Genomic DNA, 25,143 nt, shown 5'->3' with positions numbered 1-25,143 from the left:
TGGATTTAGTGGTGTTCAGCCTATAATATATTACACTACGCGTAATTTTGGTTTTCCAAAACTGCATTCGTCATTTAGCGGAAAAATGAATGTCACTATTATTTTGTTTAATACTATTTAACAACAATAGCAAACACAAAGTACATCCTACTTGGGAAATGGCATATTCTTTTGTATCTGTAAAATGTAAACTTAATCTTGATTAACTTGACGAATGCACCTATCAAAATATCCACGATCACAACCCTCCGCAGGTCTACCATGCAGTTTGAGAGAGGTTCAATTTATAGACTTGTCTACCGATTTGAGAAATCAGCATATTTATCAGGCGCGTAGATGCGACAGGAAAGAGTTTTGCACTTCTGTTTTGTCTACGTACGCCTACATTTTCGAACAAAATCATATATTTTGAAGGTTAGATTCAATATATGTATATGTCTTCATTGTACATGTCCCACTACTGTTCTTCGGAGAAACACTTGTACTTGTTAAAATGTAATGTTTTTCGTGGGACGATGGGCTGTTTATAATAACTAAATATTTTTTTCATTAATTTGAAGTGTAGATCTATACTTTATATGCATCTCAAAGCTTAAACATTCAAAAAGGTATGCAAAGCATCAAAACGAAAACGGATATTCTTTAAGGTGATAGGCTGTTTTTTGCTGACCGAAGACAATCAATTTTCTTTTGAAAAAATATCTACGGAAGCGCATAATGGTCTTAAATTCATAATTTGAAATATATTTATATATCTAATATGGTCTTCATTTCGGTTGTATTTGGATAACTTCAACTATGTCTTGAAATGTTCAAGAAATATTAGGTATATACGTAATAATAACGAACGATTCTGTGTGGGATGAGCTGTACGGCAAAGCAGTGGCCATGGCCGAAGTACAGGAAGTGGAACATTCAAAGCCAAGAACAGCTCGACACCAACACCACCGTGGCAATGTTCCCGCCGATTCCATCTCGGAATACTGGAAAAGGGCACAATTCTATCCGTTCGTTGACCATCTGGTTGAGAACTAGAAGATCGCCTTGTGATCGCCAACGACAGATTCAAAGTACTGTATCTGATACCAAGTCTTGTTCATGAATTGACAACTGCTCAAGAAGATGCGCTATTTAATGTGTTTCATGACGACTTCAGTGCAGATCGTGACAGCTTCAGACGTGAAGTTGCCCGCTGGAGAGTACGGTGGTCTTTGGAAGAAACAAAGCCTTCTGACATTAGTGCAACTTTAAAAGACACAAACAAAACTCTGTATCCAGACATTTTCATATGTTTGGTGGTGCTTATCACCATGCCGGTCTCAACAACCTCAGCTGAGAGGCAGATCAGTATAATAAGAAGGGTGAAAAAATACATGAGATCTACTATGTCCGCTGAACGTATGTCTGGACTAGCAGTGCTGCATAGTTAGATCTACAGAAATATGGACATTGACATTGAAAAATGTTATCATCAATTCGCTGGCAAAAAGGACAGAAAAATAGACTTCTTTTAGACAATCTTATTATTATGAACATAATCGCGGCTTGTATTTGTTTGATAACTTAGCTCGATCTGTTTCGGAGAAAAATCTGCCGAGTAAAGGGTTTATTTTTTTTATTTATGCTCCTTAAACTGTCTATTTTCATTACTAAATAAAGCACCTAAGAACGCCAAAAATGCACCAGATTGCACCATTGTTTACAAAATGTTTCGGGGAGGGGGTATGCCCCCGCCGGACACCCCTAGAAAGATTATGAATCAACATCAACACAGGGCTAGCTACGCCCCTGAGCCGTATTTAGGTAAGAACCACTATATAGCGTACTGAATAACATTACCTTAATAACGGACCAGTACAAAAACATCGCTGACCTCAAAAACCGAACTATAGATATAAATAGAAAATGATAACAAAAACATTATCGGAAAAGTCGATCTGGTCTTTACTGGTAATTCTTCATTTTCTTTATAGTCAATACGATTCAAAAGTAGTACAACATTTTTGTCACGGGTAATGGTTTCACTACCCGATTCTCCTTTTCTCAATAATAACATAAACACGTTATCGTTACAAATACCATGCGCGAGTAATATAATTCAACGGCAATAAGTGAGGCGTGAATTATCCACTATCCTCGGCGTTTACCGCAGTATTGTTATGAGCTAAAAGTGCAGACACGCCTCGATGCATACAGTTGATCTATAGAGCAGAGTATTCTGGCGTTTAGAAGTGAAAACAAAGCAATAACTAACTCGTGTTGTCTTCATTGAACCGTTTTGAAGAAAACGAAATTAATTACAGTTTTAAAGACGAAATTTAACGGGTCAGGGAAACGAACTCACGACGAAAAAGTATAATACGAATACCGTAACCCCTCGGCCAACGACATATCACTGACTAAACGTACTAAGTGTACTGACTTCGTATAATATTAGTGTTTTTGTTTATATTTCAAAACGTCATAATACACGTGTGCACTCTATTGATGTTATTTTCTTTCACGGTCACATAATGTTTGCAAGGTGCTCGCTGGAAACCCTTACCAGAAACTGTAGACGAATGTTTTTGTCTTCAATTTATTAGGAAAACAACGATTTTCAACAGAATTTGATGAAAAATACATTGTTAGAACATCGAATATGCAGCATATAGGTGAATGAGCATTAAATATTCAGAAGGTTATGGTACCTCGGAAGTCATGACGGCCTGCTCAAGGTTTCTCAATAAATTATACCATCGTAAAGAATGTACTTTTATAATTCTAAAACAATGTACACATAAGTGGAATAATCAATTTTGTCAAACCGCAACCCATTCATAATTCCGACATGACATCAGGGATCTAACAGACCAATCAGACAGCTGCATTTTTCGAGCACCCGTTAATTTCCACTCGGGTGAAATGAAGCATATTTACAAAGAACATATAGTGATTTTAGAATGAATGAACATTTTGGAACGGTCAGTGGTAGACCACTGTTGGAGAGTTAAAACTAGTTTACTAGCACAAAAACTCAAATAAATATGTAAAAATAAATGGAATCCTCAATTTTGTTTTTATGTTACCATATATAAGAAGTAAGAAGTCATAACCGTCATATCCGTCCACTTTTCGGATCAGTAAAGCCAAACCTAGAAGAGACTGCCTACACAGCGCATATGGGCCGTTTAGATAACACTACATGATCGTACTAGACATCGGCACGTTACAACATCAACGATGAGTACGACCCAACAACAGGCAGTTTTGTAGGAAACAGGACCAGAATCTTCTTATTTCAAATACTTTTGCAGCATTAGAAGTGCAGAAACTTCCAATCTGACTAAAGTACTTGATCTTCTAAACGAAGCTCTGAGGATGACCCATTCACATTCATTTTTCTGATTATTTGGCTTTCCCAAATATTCTATGTTGATGAATATTTTGTCAGACTCTATAAATCTGTTGAAACAGTCGTTTTTGACGACGTTTGTGTTTACATTATTTTGTTATCCCCCCTAGCATACAATAGTAACAAATGACGCAGTATGTAAAACTATTACTTTCAAGTTTAGGAATATTGGTGCATATGTAAACTACAGCGCAACATTCAAACACTATCCTATACTTAATAGATGTCGGCATGTTTCATAAAACTTTTAGACATTATTGTGATTAAATCGATCGAAGATGACAATAACTACAGTTTTTCATTCAGTGTCAGTGTAAAACATCATTCGCGACTAAGTAAAAATGCAATGAAGCACACTTTATTCGGGTAACCAATGAACGTTCGGACGATTTAACAGTTAACCAGTTATCAAAATGACCGACGTCACCAAAAGATCATATCTATGCAGAATGTACTATTAATGTGTAACATTTATTCAATATTTATCTCACCAAATGTTCCACTTGTGTAATAATGTGAAAGATATCAACTTTATCTTGTGTAGTTATCAGCATCCTGAGGTCATTAAGTCATTTACATATAATACAGTGTTTCGATGATCAGGATTGGTTAGGTGAGTTAAATATTCCTTTTAATATTTAGTGTAATCAGTTTTTTTCATTAATTTGTCTGACTACCTTATTGCCTTTTGTACTCAACTCCCTGCATTTTCTATTGAACTCAAATGAAAAGTAATATACACTGTAAACATGAAGTGATCAAGCGCATACTGTAGTGACTTCCGTGTCTGAATTTTGCATGTCTCTTGTTTCCTGTTAGGACTGTATAGTGGTATATTATAAAACATTACATCTGTTTATAGTGTTCTCACATTCTTTCACATAAGTCCAGTGAAACTTGATATACCTCATGTGCATGCGAATATTATCTGGAGTTTCATGTCCTTTTTTCTGCAAAGACATTTTTACCACATTTTTCTGTTTAGATCTGTGTTTCAGGTAAACACACTTGTATTTTCTGGTCGTTTGGGATCATGGAGTCCACTCAAACAATTTTGCTTCTGTTGTTTAAAGGGGCATGAGGGCTGTTTCACATTTCATTACCTCACTCGAATCTGCTACTTGTTTTGGCTTGGCTGTGTTCTATCCCCCGAAACGATCTTCTATCACATTATACTTTTTACAATATTTTTACCTCTTAGATTAAAAACCTTTTTTGACCATAACATTAAGATTTTGAGACAGCTTGAAAAATCAATATATTCATATCATGCCTTCAAAGAAGTTGGTTCTTGAAAAATAAAAAAAATGTACTACAAAAAATGACCAAAGGCTGCAGATATTTGTATCTAACTTTTATGCTTATAAGTAGTCTGGATTAGATAATCAAACAATTGTTGCCTTTTAGGTTCGGTCGATATGTGGATTTATCGACCTGATTTCTCACACAAAATCACTATGTTTCTCATACAAATGCATTGCAATTCATATAAACCCAAATTGTATTTCTCTTATATACTCATTGCATGTTTCTTTAATTATTTTGTCTTAGATGCTGCCTGTTATGACGTGGATACTGCTGTTACTGCTTTCGATGATATGCCCCATCTGTAAGTATAGAACACAATTCCATACCCTAAATATTAAATAACACTGCCTGACAAATTTAGACCATACCTGTAAGTATAGAATATAATTTCTTACCCTGAATATGAATAAAACTGCCTGACAATGATATACCATACCTGTATGTAGGGAATATAATTCTGTCAAATAAATATTGAATATCACTGCCCGATAAATGTACACTATACATGTGAGATCAGACCATAATTTCGTACCCTTGATATTGAATAACACTGCCTGACAAATACAGACCATACCTCTAAGATTAAAATACATCTCCCCTCCCTTAATATTAAATCACACTACTTGACCAGTATGGCCCACGTATACTCCTGTAAGTACAGAATAGAAGTCCTTACCCTAAGTATTGAATAAAGCTGCTTGACAATGACTGTATAGAATACAATTCCATCCTCTAATTATTGAATAACATTGTTTGACACTTACAGACTATATCCGTAATCATAGAGCATAGTTCATTACTCTGTATATTGCGTTTCACTGCCTGACAATGATATACCATCCTTGGAAGTAAAGAACACATTTTCTAACTCTACATTTTGCATTTTGTTCTATGAAAATGACATACCATACCTGTAAGTATCGGACACATTTCCTTACTTTACATATTGCATTTCATTGCTTGACAATGCTTTACCATTCCTGCAAGTATATAAATCATTTCTTTACTCTACATATTGCATTTCACTGCATGAAAATGAAATACCATACCTGGAAGTATAGAACACATTTCTTTACTCTTGTGTCCGCTTTTAGTGTGTGAGGTCTAACTTTTGATCCCCGGCCGCGGGATACCACAGACGTATAAAAATAAGCATTGGTAGCTCCCTTGCTTGACACTTAGCATTAAAAAGGGTTGCACCAGGAGGTAAAATAAGCACGGGTAAGTCAGTATCTGTTATGGGATACCTAGTTTGTCGCACTAGAGCTTTTCAGCTCGTGTTGTATGTTGGAATATATGAGATGTTACATAAAGGTTACCTTTACCTTTACTACTCTTACATGTTGTATTTTACTTCGTGCTGATGGTATACCATTCCTGATAATACAGAATGTTATTCCGTATCCTAACGCATTACTATGGTATATCCTTCTTGTAAATACGGAATGGTATTCCATACCCTAATAAATGATTATCGTATACCATTCCTGCAAATACGGAATGGTATTCCGTACCTTTGGTATACCTTTTCTGCAAATTCGAAATGTAATTCCTACCTTGAATATTTAACTACACTATGCAACATTGATACTAGTATACCATTTCTGGTGGGACGATTCTTAACCAGAAATAGGAATTTATGTCGCTTTCTGTAAGTTTTCGGTATTTCTGTAGGTAAAGACATTTCATATTGGGTTAATGGCATCCTCTACATAAATGTCGATTAATCATGCTGACGTTGTCGTATTGAGTCAGACTTCTTTCTGAAAAGGTGAACTGCAGGATAGTCGGAAAGCTAAAAACAATACGGTATACTCTAGTCTGATATCACTGACAGTAAATTTCGATATTAAGACACCAACAGACCATGCAGCTATTAATACAGTCTGCTCTTAACGTCTTTAAACGATGATATATAATGACTTTGTTCACATTTGTTTGGCTTCGTGCCAAAACAAAAAACAAAAGCAAAAAAAAAACAAAAAAAAAAAAAAAAACACACACACACACGCGCGCACAAAACTTAGGTCTTTCGAGCTTCTGACGAAGGAAGAAGACACAATTCCTCAACTATAGGCGGGCACCTTGGTAAGAACCACCGACCTTACGTAAGCCAGCCAAATGGTTTACTCACGTGAAGAATTCTACAAAACAAGCGAGGTTATAAAACCCACAGTGGTTAGGGACAAATGGTTAGAAGTCGGCGAAAATTAGCCAATCGGCAACGAAAGTCGGCAGTTTATTACATTGTATTTCGGCCTCAATATCATAGTTGGTGTACAATTATTTCAAATTTGAGGTTTTTTCAGTATCTTAAAAGGGGCATTGCTTACCAATAAATGCTTGTTTTATTTACATTTCAGCAAGTGAAGAACAGTGCTTAAACAAACCGTGCGCTTGCTGTAGAACGGATAATTGCGACTCGAATAGCACTTGTGAAAATGGTTGTATTGACGGGTACTGGGGAGACAATTGTTATTATTCGTGCCCGGTGCACTGTGTGAAATGTGAGCAGGATAGACCGTATGTATGTGATAAATGCCATGACGGATTCCATAACGGATACTGGCATGATGGGAAGAGTCACGGCCCTTGGACTGATAACTGTACAAATATATGCAGTTCTCAATGCAAGTCTTGCTTTAATTATCAACATTGCAAAGAATGTGTGGATGGATATTACAAAACTAGAACAGTTCAAAACTGCACTCTTCAGTGCCCACAACGATGTGTTTCTTGTTTATCAGAATTAGACTGTACCGAATGTAAACCTGGATACTTTGGAAGAAAATGTTCGCAACTTTGCAGCAAAGGCTGTAACTCGCTAACATGTGATAAAAAGACTGGTCGATGCAACTGCACATCACATTATATGGGTGATACATGTAAATATTGTAAACATGACATATATAGAACAGACTGTGACTTGGATTGTCCTGAAAATTGTTTTGTATGTAACCAGTCCGATAATTGTTTATTTTGTAAACAAGGGTATGAAGGGCCATTATGTACACAGCCGAATTGTAAGTATTTACATTGTAAATTCTTTATAAGTCTTCTACGATTAAGAGAACTTTTAATTTAATTTAAGTCTCAATAACAAAAGGAAAAATCATTGTTCTAAGAATTTTAAATACGTTTGCACATTCTATATGTACATTATGTCATAGCTGATGTTCATATATAGTTTTATAATGTACTACAACATCAGACAGGTGTAGACTTCCACAACTGACGTGTGTTAACGCAAATGTAAAATGAAAAAGACGTGGATAATTCTATTCCACATGTATATTGTGTATATTGATTAATAGGAACGACCATTAGCTGCAACCTTATTGTTACACGAAGCTTTATTAGAGCATTGTTGATTTATAAATTCGTCCACGATGAGAACGTTGTAATAAGGTATTCAACCCTCAACATATGTCGTACTATGAGTATACTGGAAATCATATAAATTATTATGTAAAGGAATTTCTAAGATATAATTTACTTTTAACACTTACAGTATTTTCGTTTGTACTTTTTAAAGCCACAACACCACAGGCAGACAATCATACTCTAGGTATAGCTCTTGGAACCGTGTTTGGAGCCGTGTCAGTCGTGCTGCTTGCATTAGTACTGTTGTTTGGCTGGAGGTATGTTTTAACACTGAGGGGCACACGTCTTGGTTATTTTAACTTTCCTTTTGAAAGTTATTTCCTTTTTGTTTTCTCGTTGGGTCTAGAATCACATAAAAACAATGGCGATATTTCTAGCTTTTGGTGGTAAAGAAAAACCCTAAGGTGTCGCTCCAGGCACTGTTTCAGAAATGAGCGGACACCTGTGTATAACCATTTATAAGCGATCTGGATGACTTCCTCATATAAAGAACCATTTACACCTAAAGACATTTAGAAGGGGCAAGTGATTCGAACTTTTGAAATTTAGGAACTGCCAGTAATTGTGACTTAAAATGAGGAAACACTAGTTTGGTACAGCACCACGCGTTAAGTCCATAAAGTATGTATATAAAATATCGGCTGTGGTAGTGACGTGGAAAAGAAGCGTTAAAGAATAACCTTGGTTTAGATGTAATAAAATACATGCCAGCATAGTTGTTTTTTGGCATTGTTTATAGGCGGTAACACACAGTATACATTCATTTGTTCGTTTTGTACTGTCATTGTTTAACGTTTTTCTTGGTATATTTGAGTAAATGTACGTCATTTATATATCCTTACCTGCGATATGGTAGTGTTTTGTGTTCTTGGAACATGGCTGCTCCTATGGGACCTTTGTCCTTATGTTTAAATAAATCTTAAGGTTTGGTCATTCCATAAATCATTCCGTACGAAAAGAATTAAGGACATTTTCCAGAATAAAAAATGTCAGAAAAACACCCTGTCAGATTTGCCTTTAATTATACTGTGTTAAACGGCCTCTTTACTACAAAATGCAAAAATAAAGACAACCTAAAGATAAAAGATTTACAATCAATTTAAAATGATTGTTTTGTCAAAAAAACATGCTACATGTCGACCACCTAAGTCATTGCGGTATCCGTTTTGTACACGCATCTGATTATTTTATTTTAACTCTCAAAGAACTCTTCATTTCAGAAGGCAACAAAGAGGCAGGAAGGAGAGAGTGAGCGAAGCATCTTTTCAAAACGCGGTGTCAAGGTCACCAGGTATTTATTATTTCTACTTATGATAGATTCTCACGCTTGGATTGATTTACTGTGAAAGGGGTCTGTGTGTAGTCTCGAGTTTCTGGCTGGTTGATTGTGGGTCGGTTTTGAAATTGACCAATGGCAAAAGCTATATATTGGGACTGATCTCCAAACTTGGTGTTATTAAAATTGGGCCTTGTCTCTTGTTAAACACAGTAAATAGCGCTTTCAGACTTCTTTTATTCTGTGTAGAACATAATCGTTCTTTTTCCAGAATTACAACGAGACATAAGCAAAATATCTGGTAAAATCGACATGGAAATGTCCGTTGATGATGAAATTCCTGGCTGGTCGACTATGAATGATGTATATACTGTTCCAAACGGCTTAGATGACTCTGACGAAAACAGAAGCGGCGAGTATAGTGTTGCAGTAGATACAAGCTTTACAAGTGAGATCATGTTTAAAGACCAGTCTGGTATGATTGGATATGAAGATATTTCCTGTTTTAATTCAATAAAGAAACCAATTTAAACAAAGACGTCAAGTTAATTAATCAAAACCAAGATGGAAATATTTAGATGTCTATGAATTTTCAAGGTAGCCTTTATCGCTAAATCAGGATAATGTCCTTTTTATCTTTTCTTCTTCAGGAGTAAGTGTTACATTATGTTGTATTATTGTATTTTTCCTCTATAGATTTACACACATCTATCAAGTTAGCTAATTAGGTATAATACTTGCAATACGCTTGATTTTATTATAGGTGTTTAGTAGTTATTTAATCATATAAGTGTTATTTCTTTTTAATCGTAGATAATAACGTTCAGAGTTCCGAACTCGGTGATAGGAGTAGCAATTACAGTTTTGCAATAGATCCCATTAATGAAAAAGAGAAAAAGGTTGAAGACATTTCAAGCAGCTATGGGAAGGATTTAAACGTCAAAGGCGAACCAGACTGTAACATCGAGAAACTTTCTAAAGATAACCCAGCCTTTGAAATGGAAGAAAGTGCTAAAGAAAAATATACCTGCGAAACAATTGATGCAGATGATTTTAACATTGAAAAAGATAAAGCAAGCTATGCAAAGAAGACTGATAAAAAGAGGCCTAGTATAACCTTTACTTTTTCCATTTTAATTACATGTATGTATTCATGATAACGAGAGAATTATCCAAACAACTTTATATATTATCATAAGAAAATACAGGAAATCCGTTGCCGAGTGGCGAAGGTTGCCGACGTAGAATCCCTTTTCCTTAGCGCTGTGTGTTCGAAACTTCACCGAAGGTGTTGAATTCTTTTAATATGAAACTGCCAACCAGTTGATGGTTTTACCCCGGTGCGCGCCCATGTCTGAAAAAAAAATGCCTGGCTGCAGGGGCGCCAGTGGGGTCTTCCTCTATTGCGAAGTTTTTTTCACTGCATCCGCCCATGTACTAACGGGAGAAAATGTCGTTTACAAACAAGGTTAATACGTGATTTTTATATATTTTAAAACGCTTTGTCAGGGACGTATATATATATTTCTGCGCAGATTGACATCTGGTATCTTCCATAAAAACCTCTTCTTGTAGCATAAAAAATGCCATTTCCTTGTTTCCAAGAACAACAAAACTGAACCGGAATCGTTAGTCATTACATATGAAAACAATAAATTGAGTTCTCGAGGCATGTTTTTTTTTATGTAAGAATAGCGGCAATACACGTTTGTTTTACAAGTGTATTAACGTCTTCAGAAGCCCTTGTAATATTTTGTGACCTCGACATGTCACAAACATTTCTGCGGGTTTCTGGAGACGTTTTAAAATGCACAAAAACGTGTATTATCCCTATAATGTCATCATGTGACATATAAGTGTATCAGCGTGACGTTAACCTCCTACCCAAACCCCCTAGAAAATAAAGAAATGCATTTAGTAAATAAAATAAACATACTGCTATGGTCTTTTCAGGGCAAATATTAAAAACGACATTTTGTTCCTGTTTTTCAGAAAAGGGTTTCAAATCTGAAGCTGATTATGAAAAGATCATCACCGGAAAATTAAATGAGCATATATACAATGAAGATAATGGAGAACATAAAATAAATATTGAAAACATGAAGAATGAGAACTTTGCCCCTGACACGCCAGGCTATGAAAAAACAATCAACTTTAAAACACGGACATTCTACGAGAAAGGTGGCAATGCAAAACACTTTGAAACGTGTGAAAAAGATAAAAATAAAAGCTTTGAAAATGAGAAAGTTATAACCGAAAAACAAGGCTGTGATGAAGAAACAGATGTTGAAGACAATCTAAGCTTTGAAAAGAAAACATCTTGTAAAAGTAATATCTTTTTTCCCCTAAAGTTGAGTTTAAACTGTTATCTAAAGCACATTAGGCTATTTATGTGGATACAATAAGATTCAATTGAAGTTATATTTGAACGGTTATGCTTTTATTTAAAGCACATTAGGCTATTTATGTAGCTACAATATTATTCCATCGAAGTTATATTTGAACGGTTATGCTTTTATTTAAAGCACATTAGGCTATTTATGTAGCTACAATATTATTCCATCGAAGTTATATTTGAACGGTTATGCTTTTATTTAAAGCACATTAGGCTATTTATGTAGCTACAATATTATTCCATCGAAGTTATATTTGAACTGTTATGCTATTATTTAAAGCACATTAGGCTATTTATGTAGCTACAATATTATTCCATCGAAGTTATACATGTATCTGAACTGTTATGCTTTTATCTAAAGCACATTAGGCTATTTATTTTTAGTCATAATATAGTTCCGTTAATATTATATGTGAATATTAAAAACTGAACGATGAACAAAATAGATAATAGTACAAATTATTTAAGCATTATGTTATGACTTTTTTCTTTTTTCAGGAAAAGGCTTGCAATCAACAGACGATTATGAAGAGCTGCAAAAAATAAAGAACAATGAACACGATTATGAAGAGGGAGTTATACAGCTCCCGGACTATACTAATGTAGATAACAAAGCACAAAGTAGCGCTACGTTTGGTGTCTTTAGGCTTGTATAATCTAACAAACAAAAACATTATTTCCTATAGATGGTGGTAAAAGCGTGTACACCATTTTCACATTCGCCCTTTTCCAAGCGCACCTGTGTGGTAATCCTGAAACGCTTTAGATTAAATTTTGTACCTTTTGGCCTGTTATTTTATATTGGTTTTAAATGTATCAGTGTCAGAAAAAATATGTTATACACAAAGCAGTAAGATCTTGATTATGATAAACATCGTTTAAGTATAAATGTTTTAACACACTCATTCAAACCGAGTCTGCTTGGTTGCATTATATATTTCCAATGGATCTTCTGACAGATGTCATAAATTATCATAACAATCTTTAAGTGCTATGTGGCGGTTGTAAAACGCCTTTCGGTACATATACATAATGTTGTTACATTTTCGTTGTTGTCCGTTCAATATCTGTTTAACAGCATTCGACCTATTTTGTTGCTAGGGGACGGACATGAGGGTGATGCATTTTGCATCACCTCTTATCAACAGACCCAGACAATCCAAGTCTGCTATTAGTTTTCTTGGTTGAATTCTATGCTTTCGAAGGATCTTCTTATAGAATTTATTGTTATCATAAGATATATTTTGTGTAATCGTCTGCACTTTGTTTCGTTTGCTTTTCTCTAATTGATCGGCTCTGTTGTATGTAATACAGATGTTTTAACATTATATAATTACGCTTGAAGTGTCCATTTCCTTGGTGAAAACATAGTCTTTTACCATTGCGCCTCGAGAAATTTTTATGTACAAGGATATCATGTAAATAAATGGTTGAAAAAGATATTTTCGGATTTTAACTATGATGATATGGATATAAACATATATAAGTGAGTAGATTATTATTATTTCCTTTCCACTTGCCCCTCACTGATTTGGCTCGAGCCTCACTCGGGGCGCTGACTTCTTTATGTGAGGAAGCCATCCAGCTGGCTTACGGAAGGTCGCTGGTTTTACCCAGGTGCCCCCTCGTGATGAAATAATACGGAGGTTCACCTAGGGTCTTCCTCCACCATTAAAACTGCAAAGTCGCCATTTGACCTATACTGGTGTCGGTGCGACGTTAAACCCAACTAAACAAAACAAAACATATATTAATTAGTTCTTTATATTTAAATAGTGTCTGAATAGTGTCTATCGGAATGGATTTAAACACCAACAAACGTAGATGCAGTCATGATATTAATTATACTTAATTATCAGGGGTTGAATACCAAAGAGGCCTAAATGCATATACGAATAAAGAATCACTTAGACCTCTTTCGCATTCACCCATTGATATGTATACTTATAATGATAAACAATAGCATATTATAAGCTATATCCGGTGTACAAAATATACACAATCAGATCAACAATGATATGCACTGTATATAGACAATAAAATTTATTTTTTCACTTATATGCTTATTGTTTTACTTCAAAAATATCAGTTATGCTGCAGCATTTCAAAAACAAATCCAAGATTATTAACCAAATTTGATTTTTAAATCACTTTCTCGTGTATGAGTACAATTTTCTTTTTTCCTATGACGTGAAACGAAATAAAAAAGTTAAATCATATGCTTTTGTAGGCCATATACGAAGTTGCAAAATATGCAAAGTAAAAAGAACACATCGGGGTTAATTGGAAATCTCTTATCGGACGCCACTTCGTAATGTCGCTATGTCACTTCGCGTTGTCGTGTGTCGACCCCACAAACGCGACGGCGACATTATAAATGGCCCCAACAGGATTCCGTACATCGGGGTTAATTGGAAATCTCTAGATCATTATTGCTTTGTTGAATGGATAAAGCTGTGAGGTATAGATCTGTGCATTAAATATTGGAACTGAAATGTAAGTATTCTCATAAAACTAGTACCAATCAGTCAAAATGAAAACGATTTTACTTTTGATTCTATTATGTTTAGCATTCTAATTAATGCTGAAATAAGAGAGCGTTGAACATTTCATGATTACTTTAGTAATCGTTGTTTTCTGCTCTGTTGTAACGGGCAAGTCATGAGTTGGGGGCGGGAAGTGTGTGTGTGTGTGGTGGTGGGGGGGGGGGGGGGGGGGGGGGGGGGGGGGGGGGGGGGGCGAGGGCAGAGAATATCTAAATTCCACAGAAAAGACGTTGATACCAGTGACAAAAAATTTTACTGGTATGTTAAGTGATCATACCAATTCTGGCACATCGATATGGCACATATCGAACTAAGTTTGTATGGTAGATCCATGCATTTATTGTATTTTTATATAAAACTGGATAAAGTCAAAAAATTGATTGTTGTTCTTTGTTCCTTACAGTATGGTTCTTAATCTCAAAATTGTGAAACAAAAATACCAAGCTGGAACTCAACGTTGTTGTTCGTCTGTGAAATGTCATGACGTCATTTCTGTTTACGGATGCTAGTCTTCCGCGTTTTGTTTAAATACGGTATTGTAATAAAGAAAGTCATTGTTTTTAAAACTAAAATTGTGTTCTACTGGACACGGATGCCCCCACATACTGTGCCATCCTCTATAAAGAAAAATCTATCGACGTGCCATAACTGCAGTTAAATATTCACAGAAAAAGATCCTTCCTTTATGGCTATCTGCACTTCACGCTTGTTTATCTATGGAAATTTAAAGCAAATTAGGCTAATAGTGTGGGAGGAGTTGGACACATAAGATTTCGGGACGTACAGACGTACGCACGGACGAACGTACGCACAGACGGACGTACGGACAGCAGCAGCTCTATATGTCATATACCCCCACACAAATGATTGAGGGATCTATCATTTGTAGAATGCGGTATGCGAGAAAAATCACTGGTTGATGGTGTAAATCAGAATATGTAGCTCTCGGGTAACTGTTTCGGCGGTAACTCAGCCACAGCCTCAGTGACGGGGCCGTAGAGCGAATATATTACATATATATTGCAATGCATCGTATGAACGTTTAGCCGCCTTGCAATATTTAGTCGTTTATACTTTGAAACAGAGTTGAATTTCGGTAACATATGGCATGCAGCCTAGTGATACCAGCCCCGTATCGTCAGCGAATGACTGACCTAATGTGGATGTGTGTAATTATAGCATGAGGCAAAATGTTAATGACAAAGGTAACACTTCAAAGGCTCCATCCGACTTAGTGCTATAACTTCAAAGTGCTATAACTTCGTATTATCTATAAATAGTTCATCCTCCTAATGACTCCCATTACAGTTTATATAAAATCTGAACACTTTTTTATGAAGAACTCGTGGCAAAATTCGAACAAAAAGCCTTGTATATGTCATTGGTGGAAAAAGTAGCGTAAACCTTAATCAGTATATGTTTCATAGTACACTTGTGACTGCAGAAAGTGTCTTTTTTCACTAAACCTTTTAAAAGTATAATTAAAAACATTGTTGTACTTTAATAATACAGAGTCTTGTTATTGTTTTCACAGCGAAATGAATACGTATATAGCAAGAAATATTTTCCTTGAACTGATAGACAACATACAGAGGTTTTGTAGATGTCCTGGAGATAGCTGCTCCAAAATCTGTGCCGCATCTGGAACGGCCGTACTTGTACCGACAGCCTTTTGGCTCTAAACTGTAGCTTCATTCATTGATCAGTGGACGTTCAGACATAACGTGACAAATTTTGGTCCACACATAACGCCATTGTGTTCACTACGGTAGCGCTTTCATACTGTCGCACTGACCTGTGTACTTTCGCTCGGGGCATTATGGGTAAGAACTATTTTCAACATGGAGTCGTAAACAAGGAAGTGAAAGTGTGCTTTGCATTTTTAGTTGAATATTCACCATTGTTGTTTCCAGAGTATGATTAATTCTAGTGTATCCATTTTAGTATCATTTGAAATGATGAATTTAAGTTATCTGCAGTTGTGCAAATCGATTCATACATGAAAACGGCATCGTTTAGCTTGTTTACCTGCAAAATTGTACATGTATATTTCTGTACAGCTTTTTGATTGTTTGTTTTGGGTTTAAAGCCGTTTTTCAACAGTATTTCAGTCATGTTACGTCGGGGAGTTAACCTAACCAGTGTTCCTGATTTCTGTACCAGTACAAACCTGTTCTCTACAAGTAACTGCAAACTTCTCCACATGAATCGGAGGTGGAGGACAAATTTTTTCAAACACAAATATTGTTTATCAAGTAGCCGCAAAGAACATTAGCCCCGCCCGAGGATCGAACTCGCGATCCGTAGATCTACGCGCTACCTACTGAGCTGTACATGTACATCATTCATTGTACGAATGTACAAAAGTATTGAAGGTACCATTTTCGAATTGAGTATAACTATAAATTGAAATACTGTCGATCATACATTTTTTTTATTTTTTGCAGGACTAATTTCCAAAGTATCAGTTCGATGTAGTCCAGTAAGGCTAAATGTACAGTCTAGTCAGAAATGGTCCAGACTTAAAAGGCTAATTACCAGATGCACACTTTGTTTTCTTGTATTGTATTCTTGTTTTGTTAATTGATATTTTTTCTATACAAATTTGAATAAACAGTTGATAATTAGTACCAGTTTATATGATATCGTAATAGTAAAAATCTTATTCAATAAAGATTTCTCAGCTTGCTTCAAAATTGTAAAAAATCTCAGAATTTATTTCCCGGTGAGGACAGTCAGTGACAGGTAGCTCAGTTGGTTAGAGCACCCCAGACATAGAAGTACAATGTCATGGGGAGGTCTCAGGTTCGAATCCTGACCTGGCACTTGTCCACCTTATTACCTCCAATTATGTCAATTTACACTTCCAAATTTTAACACATAAATCTTCAATTCTTCATGTATGTACATTTGATCTTATGATATTTTTCATAACACAGCACATTTAGAAAGTGTTTCAAGCATTTTGCCATGGAAAACTTATGAGACTGATGCTTTAATTTATTGTTGTAAATTTTGTTGTTGAATACAATATCCTATTAACTTTGATATAATGTTACAGTTTAGATTCATGAAATGGTAGGTATATACTAATGTAACATTTACATTTTTTCAACTGAGAAACAGGCATGTCCCATGTTTTATAACTGCAGGTCAATAGGTAATACAAACTAGGACATTTTTGTTTTATTTAGTAAAAATTGACTAGATGAATACTGACCAAGATACTAGTAACAGTATATTACATTACATATTTGTAAGGGTCACTATAAAAAATCCTTGCATATTTCTTAATCTGCTGCATGAACTGTCAGAAAGGTGTAGTGATAGAAATAATGGAATCTTTTGAAACTAAGTGACATTCTTATTTTTGTATCTGAATAAATTATGAATAAAATCCATTTCAGAAGAAAGGGACTTGATTTAAACATATTGCTTTGTGTTTTAAATGGTATGGTTGACATAATATTTACTAAAAGTTTTGGTTGGAAGATGTAAAAAAGATGGAGAGAATCTTTGGTCAAATATTGGAAATTAAACCTACTTTCTGAGAGAAGAATGAACCAAATATTTTACAACTAGCCTGGGAAATAGAATTTTTGTGTGAAATACTATCAAATTAAAACATTGAACAGAATCTAGAAACATTTTAAACATCTTTTATTGACTGTATATATATACACATTGTTAACATTTTAGTTAATATTTTCATTTAAGTTATGAGTGTATTACCCTTTTACCTCTTACTGATTTGATAAAATGTTTTAATGTGTGTACCAGTAATAATATTAATAATCATTAGTAATATTGCATGACTTCTTACATAAATATCTGGTCCATAGTTTATGTTTTATGACATGTCTAATATTTGAGAATAATAGTTAATATTAATGTCTAAAGTCATGTTATATCCCACTTATTGAATGGCTTGCCAGTCAGTATTCATGACTTAGCCCTTTTTTACTATTGATCAGCAAATACTTCCATTAATAATTATATTGTATTGAAGTTGTCTGTGCTTAGGATTTTATATGTTTACCTTAAGTGTATTTGTTTGATATGTTCCCCATGTTTAAAAGGCCTGTTAATTAATAAAAAAAAATAGACTGCAAAATAATGTGTATGAACTTTAATATATGTACAAATAAAACTTGAATTTACAAAGGTGGTTTTTTTCACTCATGATAGTGATGTTGAAAACTGAAATTCTGTCAGTATTACATTGTCCATGATTCATACGTTAACAACAAGTACTTTTTAGCATTTCCAGTTAGTAATAGCAGAGAAATTATTCTCTCTTTTGTCTGTCAGTGGTACACCAAGGGAAGGATTAGACTATCAGAATTGCAATATGTAAACTTTGAGTAAGTGTTTGGTTATTAACACTTTGAACAGAATATGAATTATGATATACATTGACATGGGGTGCCAGCTGGTATATCAGGCCACACAGTATTCCTTCTTGATGACATGACTTAAGCACTCTATTTGTGCATCATTTAGACGTTTAGGACATTGATCTTATGGTATCTAAGTCTCCAGATCAAAATTGAATATACCATAATTGCGTTGCAATACTATAGTTATATAGTATAGGAAAGTGAAAGTAGATTTTCCTTTTTGTCAAAAAATAATTCTATGACACGAGTCAGAGAACGATAACGGTTTAAAAAGTTTAAGTAATCACAATTACGCATATTTCTTGTAATAACATGCAAAAATAAGTAGATTCTGAACATTTACCGTCCTCCGCGGGACTATGTTTTAGTGTATGTACAATTATCCAAAATCGGCTAGTTATCAGTTCCTAGTATAGAGGTTAGACGGAATGTGTGACGTCACGCTCTATGTATAGAATGCACATAACGCACGATCATTTTGGATGCCGGCATTCAGGTATGATACGATTTGCAAAAAAAAAAAAGGAAAACAACTAAAAGTCAATCATATTGACAGTTGGTTCTCTTCTCTTTCAACAGGTTCCTTTGACGTCATAATGTTTTGTTATTGAATGTTTCTCATTGCAGAATTGGTGCAGCCGTTATGCGCATGCGCGGAATTATTATCCATTGGAGCGCACGGCAAAATTACTAATTTTTTTGCATGTCCGCACGCATTTAGTGTATAAAATGCATAATAAACGGACTAAAGGTTAGGGTTAGTATCACCATGGTTACAAAATATATACATTTAAGATATTTTCGTTCAAATTTAGTTAATCCGGTATATACCGGAGTCTGTAATATATCACAGGCGCACCAACTCTGTATTTAGTCACAGCCTTTGTTATTATACTCTGATGAAGTCCAGTGGACGAAACATGTTAGTTTTAAAGTAGAAAGTAAATATCTGGAGTTAGTTCTTCGCTTTATCTATTATTAACAGGTTCCTTACAAATTAAAAATGTAAATGATTCTTTACCAAGATATATCTGCAAATTTGTACATGTAATTTGATTTGTTAAGATGTCCTTTATCATACAATTAATAAAGTGTTCATGTATTTTATTTCTCAAAGCGGAAATATCCGATAACTCAATACATGTACAACCTTTTGAAAAAAATAGTCAAAAGCATATACATGTGTTGATCAAATAGGTTGAATTTAAACTAAGTATTTTTCGGTGAACGCCGTCTAAGAACGAATTCGTTACCTATGCCACGTGACTTCAGTTTGCAAATCAAACTATTTGATAACGCATTATAGATAATTTATCAAAATGGAAGATTTATGCAACACTCTGCCTGATTGGACGAGAGTGTCAATTTCTTTCACTCTGTTGATTGTGCTACACTGAGTGAAATGTAGACAAAGCGTTTATCCTAAACGACGCTGTTCACAGTTTTAAAGCTAACTTTGGCTCAGTATATTTAGCAAGAATATTGATATATCTCAAAATGATAAGTAAGTTTAACCCTTAGCCTGCTGCAGGCGAATTTAACAGCCTTTGCAAACAGCTTGGAACCAGATCAGACGCCGATTAAATCGGCGTCTGATCAGGTTCCAAGCTGTTTGCTACTCTGACAATATTTCTTCCAATTTTGGAGCAAATTGAATGAACTTTACAATTTTAGCAGACGACATTTCCAGCAGACCACAATTTATCTAGCATGCTAAAGGTTAATAAATATGATAAAAACCTGTTCAAATACCAACATATATCAGATTAAAGAAAGAGCTGAATACGGTCTGCGTATCACATGAATAAGGGTGTGATAAGAGTCTTTTATGTAGAGAAGTGCTTTTTAAAAGATTTTCCTTGTTACAACTGTCGTCTGTATATGAAAAGTTTTCTTGCTTTTGTGACTTATTCAGATTGCATATTAAAATGAGTACTTGTTTGCTTTGATATATTTGTTATAAATTATTTAACTGATATATCATATATGAATATTTTTCTTTAGTATGGTATGCAAATATTGAACTCAGTTGAAATCTGTTTTATTATGTATATGCTATATAATGACTGAATCTCATTACACTGAAATGAAGGTACGCTGCATACAGTTTATCTATGTGATATGACTCTTATGAAACAGAAATATTGAAATAATTACAATTGTGTGTTTTGCTTGACCTTCACTTTTTTATAGGTGTGATGTCATTGTCCAAAGATTCATGAATAGCGAATATGCATTTGTTAAAGCGGGATCAGTTGGCCTATTTTAGAAATAAATAAAAATAATAAATAAAAAAATCCTTTGATTTTTTCTCATGTATTCTAATCAAACTTGACTTGTAGCATCTTTATTAGGCCCGCAGCCAACTTTGTTCAGCTAGGACATTTGACCACTTTTAGGGGCTGCTAGAGCTAAAACTAGAAATGCCTTTATATAGCGTCTCATGAACAGCTTGGTGGATCTTAGTCATACTTGGTCTGGAGCATTATTATAAGGTCCTCTTCCAAATCTATTTATATAGGAACTTGGGCCCTTTTAGGGACCACTACAGCTAAAAGTAGATATGCCTTTCTTCGCATTAACCACTAAAATGTAATGGATTTTTATCAAACTCGATGTGTAACAATATCGTTAGGTCTCCTGCTATTTTGTTACAAATGGGGATAGGGACCGATTTAGCTAAAAATATAAACACTTTAATGACCTCTTCTCATGAACCGCTTCATGAATCTTCATCAAACTACTGCTGTAATTATTCGTCTAAGGATAAACGAAACAAAATTGCAACCCTACGAAACCTTTGCGAAAAATTAAAAGAGAACCATTTAGATTGTTAAAGTGTGGTGTTTAGTTTTGCAATTTGAAAAATGTTAGATGAAAGATGAATGTTAGATGAAAAATTCATAAACTTCTTTCCTTATTACAATTCGCCGACCATCATTTTTAAAGATATTTCTTGTTATCACTTGATCATAATCCATGTATAACAAAATATGTGCGAACACCGTCTTTAAGCATAGAATGAAACTAAGCAAACACTAGCAGACTCGGTTTGACTGAGTGTGTCTACGAGAGGTTATGAAAAGTGACACACCCCTCATGCACCCAAGCACCAGCATAAGCAGAACTCTAATATACAGGTGAAAATCAAATGGACACAAAGATCCGAAAGGATCAAACATTACAACATGTGTCCAAGTACGGGCATAAAGTTTACGGACACCACACAGTCCTTAAAAACTGCTGTTGTGATAGGTGATAAAAGCTATAAGAAGATAATTGAGCCACACCATGAGAAAACCAATATAGTGCATTTGCGACCAGCATAGAATCAGACCAGCCTACGCATCTGCGCAGTCTACTAAGTGCTGTGTGGTGTCCGTAAACTTTATGCCCGTACTTCATATTTGTTATTTGGTTTATTAATATGCAATATTAAAGCAAACATATTATACACGAGATGTTCTGCTTAACCCAGAGCCAGAGGGCGTGGACGGAAGCATGCGTTTCCAATACCGTCCATAAACAGGCTCAACCTAGCCAAGCCAGCTACATTTCGTTTTTGTCGTGTTGAGCAATCTGTGGGTTTCAACTTTTTCTATTTTACTCAAACTAATTGGTTGAGTAATATTTCTCAAACAAAAATATGAAACAGCCTCAACATAGAAATAAGGTTGTTCATTTTAAATGTGAATGATCCAAAGTTTCACTTGTAATATATTTTTGTTGCAGCATATGAAGAAAGAAATTGTTTAGGCGCTCTCGGGATATCGTCTAATGTCACTATGGGTTTGCTTATGGTTATCGGATTTGAAGTGTGTTGTCAAACGTGCTGTCGCCATATTACTGTCGAGTCTTGTACAGTATGTCATATGTGTATCATCAGTCTGTTGAGCATTATTCCAGGCTTGTACAACTGCGTACTTTCTTATATCCTCTTTTCAGCTTTGTTCGCATTTTTGTTTACCTGCACTGTTTTTATTTATCTTCTAGTAAAGCAAATATTTAGTTACACTTTTAAGCTTTAAAAGTTTAAAGTTACATATTTACTGCGGTTCTCTCAAGAGCGAAAGTTCTAACCCCGCGTCAGAATTTAACCGTTCAATATTAACATTCGGTCAAATAAAAGTAATTTTATGGAGGCAATGGTAAATCGCTGCTTTTTTACTACGTAATTCTTCATAAAATGCAATACGGCCGTTGTATACACGTTCATAATATTACTGACTTTCATTACAAACATATGAAATTGTATTTTCAGGCATTATGAGTTTGTGTTGTTGTCTGATCACAGTCAAGTTCGTCTCTGATCACAGTGACCAGCAGTTCACCTTCCAGTTCTCATTTTTTTAATACGCAATAACCGGAAGTGTCACCGTAGCCATTTATTTAGTGTCAGTATGTGGATACGTGTGTGTAAAGTCGTGAAAGCTTAGGGAAGATTATGATTCCCAGATAAGCAGCGACGATGGCGATCGAGAAGAAGCGTCACTTCTGAGTATAAATTAGGTGCACAAATGCACAGTAAAATAAATAGCCGTATTACACACAAATAATTATTCAGTGTGGGGAATCACGTGACTTACAAAGGCAGATTACACGGAAAAATGGCCGATAATTTCTCCGATTCGTCAGGAAAATCAAGGTATTTCTATTGATAAACATTTGTTTTAGATGTTCTAATATGTCCTATCATACGCCCCTTACCTTCCGATTTCCTCTGGTACCTTTCCTTTGTTCCATTCACCTATATTTTCCGAGAACACTTGGGAAGTTTGAATACATTCGCAGTTTTTGGGATGACGGTATCCACGGACCGACATTATTTTGTTCAGAAAATACTAATTACTGAAGTAAACGACAGTACAATGACATTAAAACCTAACAAAGTATCCAGTCCATCATAAACATGTAACGGACTGGCAAAATCAAAGCTACCAAAAAGAGAATGTCGAAATATACGAAATGGCGCTGAACACGTACATAGTCTTCTAGGGCGCTGTGCACGTACTAGGTCAATGATTCAATCTTATATTATAGAAATACTTATATTGCCACGAGGCTTCTGTGTTTAAAAGTGTTTTACACATTTATAATGTCCAAGGTTGAATCGCATTTTCTGAAAAACAAGATCTACGAAAGTTCATGCACTTAAGCAGACATGCTCTATATTTGTCCGCATAATTTAATTCTGAACGTGCATGAAAGAACATGCAAATGAAAATAAAAAGAAAACCTTTTTACAACGTCTTTATAGGTGGACTGCAATTATTCCCATTTAATTACATAAACGCAGTATTTAGAGTAATATCAATGGCAACACATACATAGTGTTATATAACGTCTCGGAGACACATATAGACACTTTAGACATACGACTACACATTTTCTTCGAATATGAGAAAAAAAAACAACACGAAAATGCCAAAATAAATGCAATTAGAATACGAGGGTGAAAAGGATGATAGATGTTACATAATTTTTTTCCCTAGTTTGTGTAAATGTATGTGGAAGTCATGTTTTTATTTACATATTTTCAGCGTGTTTGTTGGCGGTAGGAAAAAAACCTTCATATTAGAGCTACCAGTATTACACAGGTTCGAAGAATTTTTTTCATCTGGCTCAAAAGATGTTACACAGAATCCTATCACCACGTTTCGTCGGTCTTAGAGGGAAGTTATTATGCGACTATCAAGACAGGAAAAAAATAATTCGGTAAGCAAGAAAATATCTGAATCAAAAAAGAATTTAGTACAAAGAAATAGACACGTAATAGGAGAAATAATAAAGGTTACTTTTGTTTGTATTGAGCAGAATATAGCGACACATGGCCATACGGAAGAGGGTAGCAACTTCATGACAATGCTAAACATATTTGCGCAAGATGGTGAAATTCAAAAGGAGCTTTTGGGCAATGCACAGTATAATTTTAAAAACAACAACAAAATCTGAAAATGCACATATAGAGATCTAATTCAAAATACGCATCTCCTGACATTCAAAATGAGATAATAAGAGTTTGCTTTAATCAAATATGAGAAAAACTGTAAGCGGACTGTATAAATACTCCTTTATTTGCCATCATTGTTGACGATGCAACTAACAAATCAACCAAGAAACACCTCTCGCTATGCATTAGGATTAGGCCGACTGGTGATAAATGTGCCTCTTTAAAGACTTTCTATATGATTTATTGACTGCAAATCTATCAAAGGTGCTAAAGTTAATCGCAATATCTTGGATTTCTTGTAAGAAGCTGATCTAGGTATTCTAAAGTTAAGAGCGCAATGCTATGATGGGGCATTAAACATAAAAATACCGGAAGGTCTTTTCACCCCAAGACACCCAAAAACACCCCAAGACACCTAGAATAGTAACTTATTTGTATCATTTATTAAATATATATTTGAAAGTCATGTTATTAAATACAGTTAAAATAA

At 34.9% G+C, this 25,143-nt stretch overlaps 2 protein-coding genes across 3 annotated transcripts in view; both read left to right on the top strand.

The window, feature by feature from the left end:
* LOC123541799 (uncharacterized) overlaps window positions 1–25,143 on the top strand; it is a 326,932-nt gene that overhangs the window by 272,730 nt on the left and 29,059 nt on the right. The gene's annotated exons all lie outside the window — the stretch shown is intronic.
* LOC123542383 (protein draper-like) lies at window positions 3,813–13,199 on the top strand. Of its 2 annotated transcripts, none has more exons than XM_053531020.1 (9): window positions 3,813–4,007; window positions 4,946–5,003; window positions 7,066–7,725; window positions 8,238–8,343; window positions 9,307–9,377; window positions 9,634–9,810; window positions 10,176–10,472; window positions 11,355–11,690; window positions 12,256–13,199. In XM_053531020.1, exons 2-9 carry the CDS (start codon window positions 4,946–4,948, stop codon window positions 12,411–12,413), a joined length of 1,863 nt encoding a protein of 620 aa, XP_053386995.1. In that variant the 5' UTR covers window positions 3,813–4,007; the 3' UTR covers window positions 12,414–13,199. The 2 variants fall into 2 exon arrangements, with proteins under 2 accessions (XP_053386995.1, XP_053386994.1); XM_053531019.1 differs by having other exon boundaries at window positions 9,634–9,837.

Source organism: Mercenaria mercenaria, chromosome 19, assembly GCF_021730395.1.
Source record: "Mercenaria mercenaria strain notata chromosome 19, MADL_Memer_1, whole genome shotgun sequence".
Lineage (NCBI taxonomy): Eukaryota > Metazoa > Mollusca > Bivalvia > Venerida > Veneridae > Mercenaria > Mercenaria mercenaria.
This window is presented reverse-complemented; position numbering and strand designations above follow the sequence as displayed.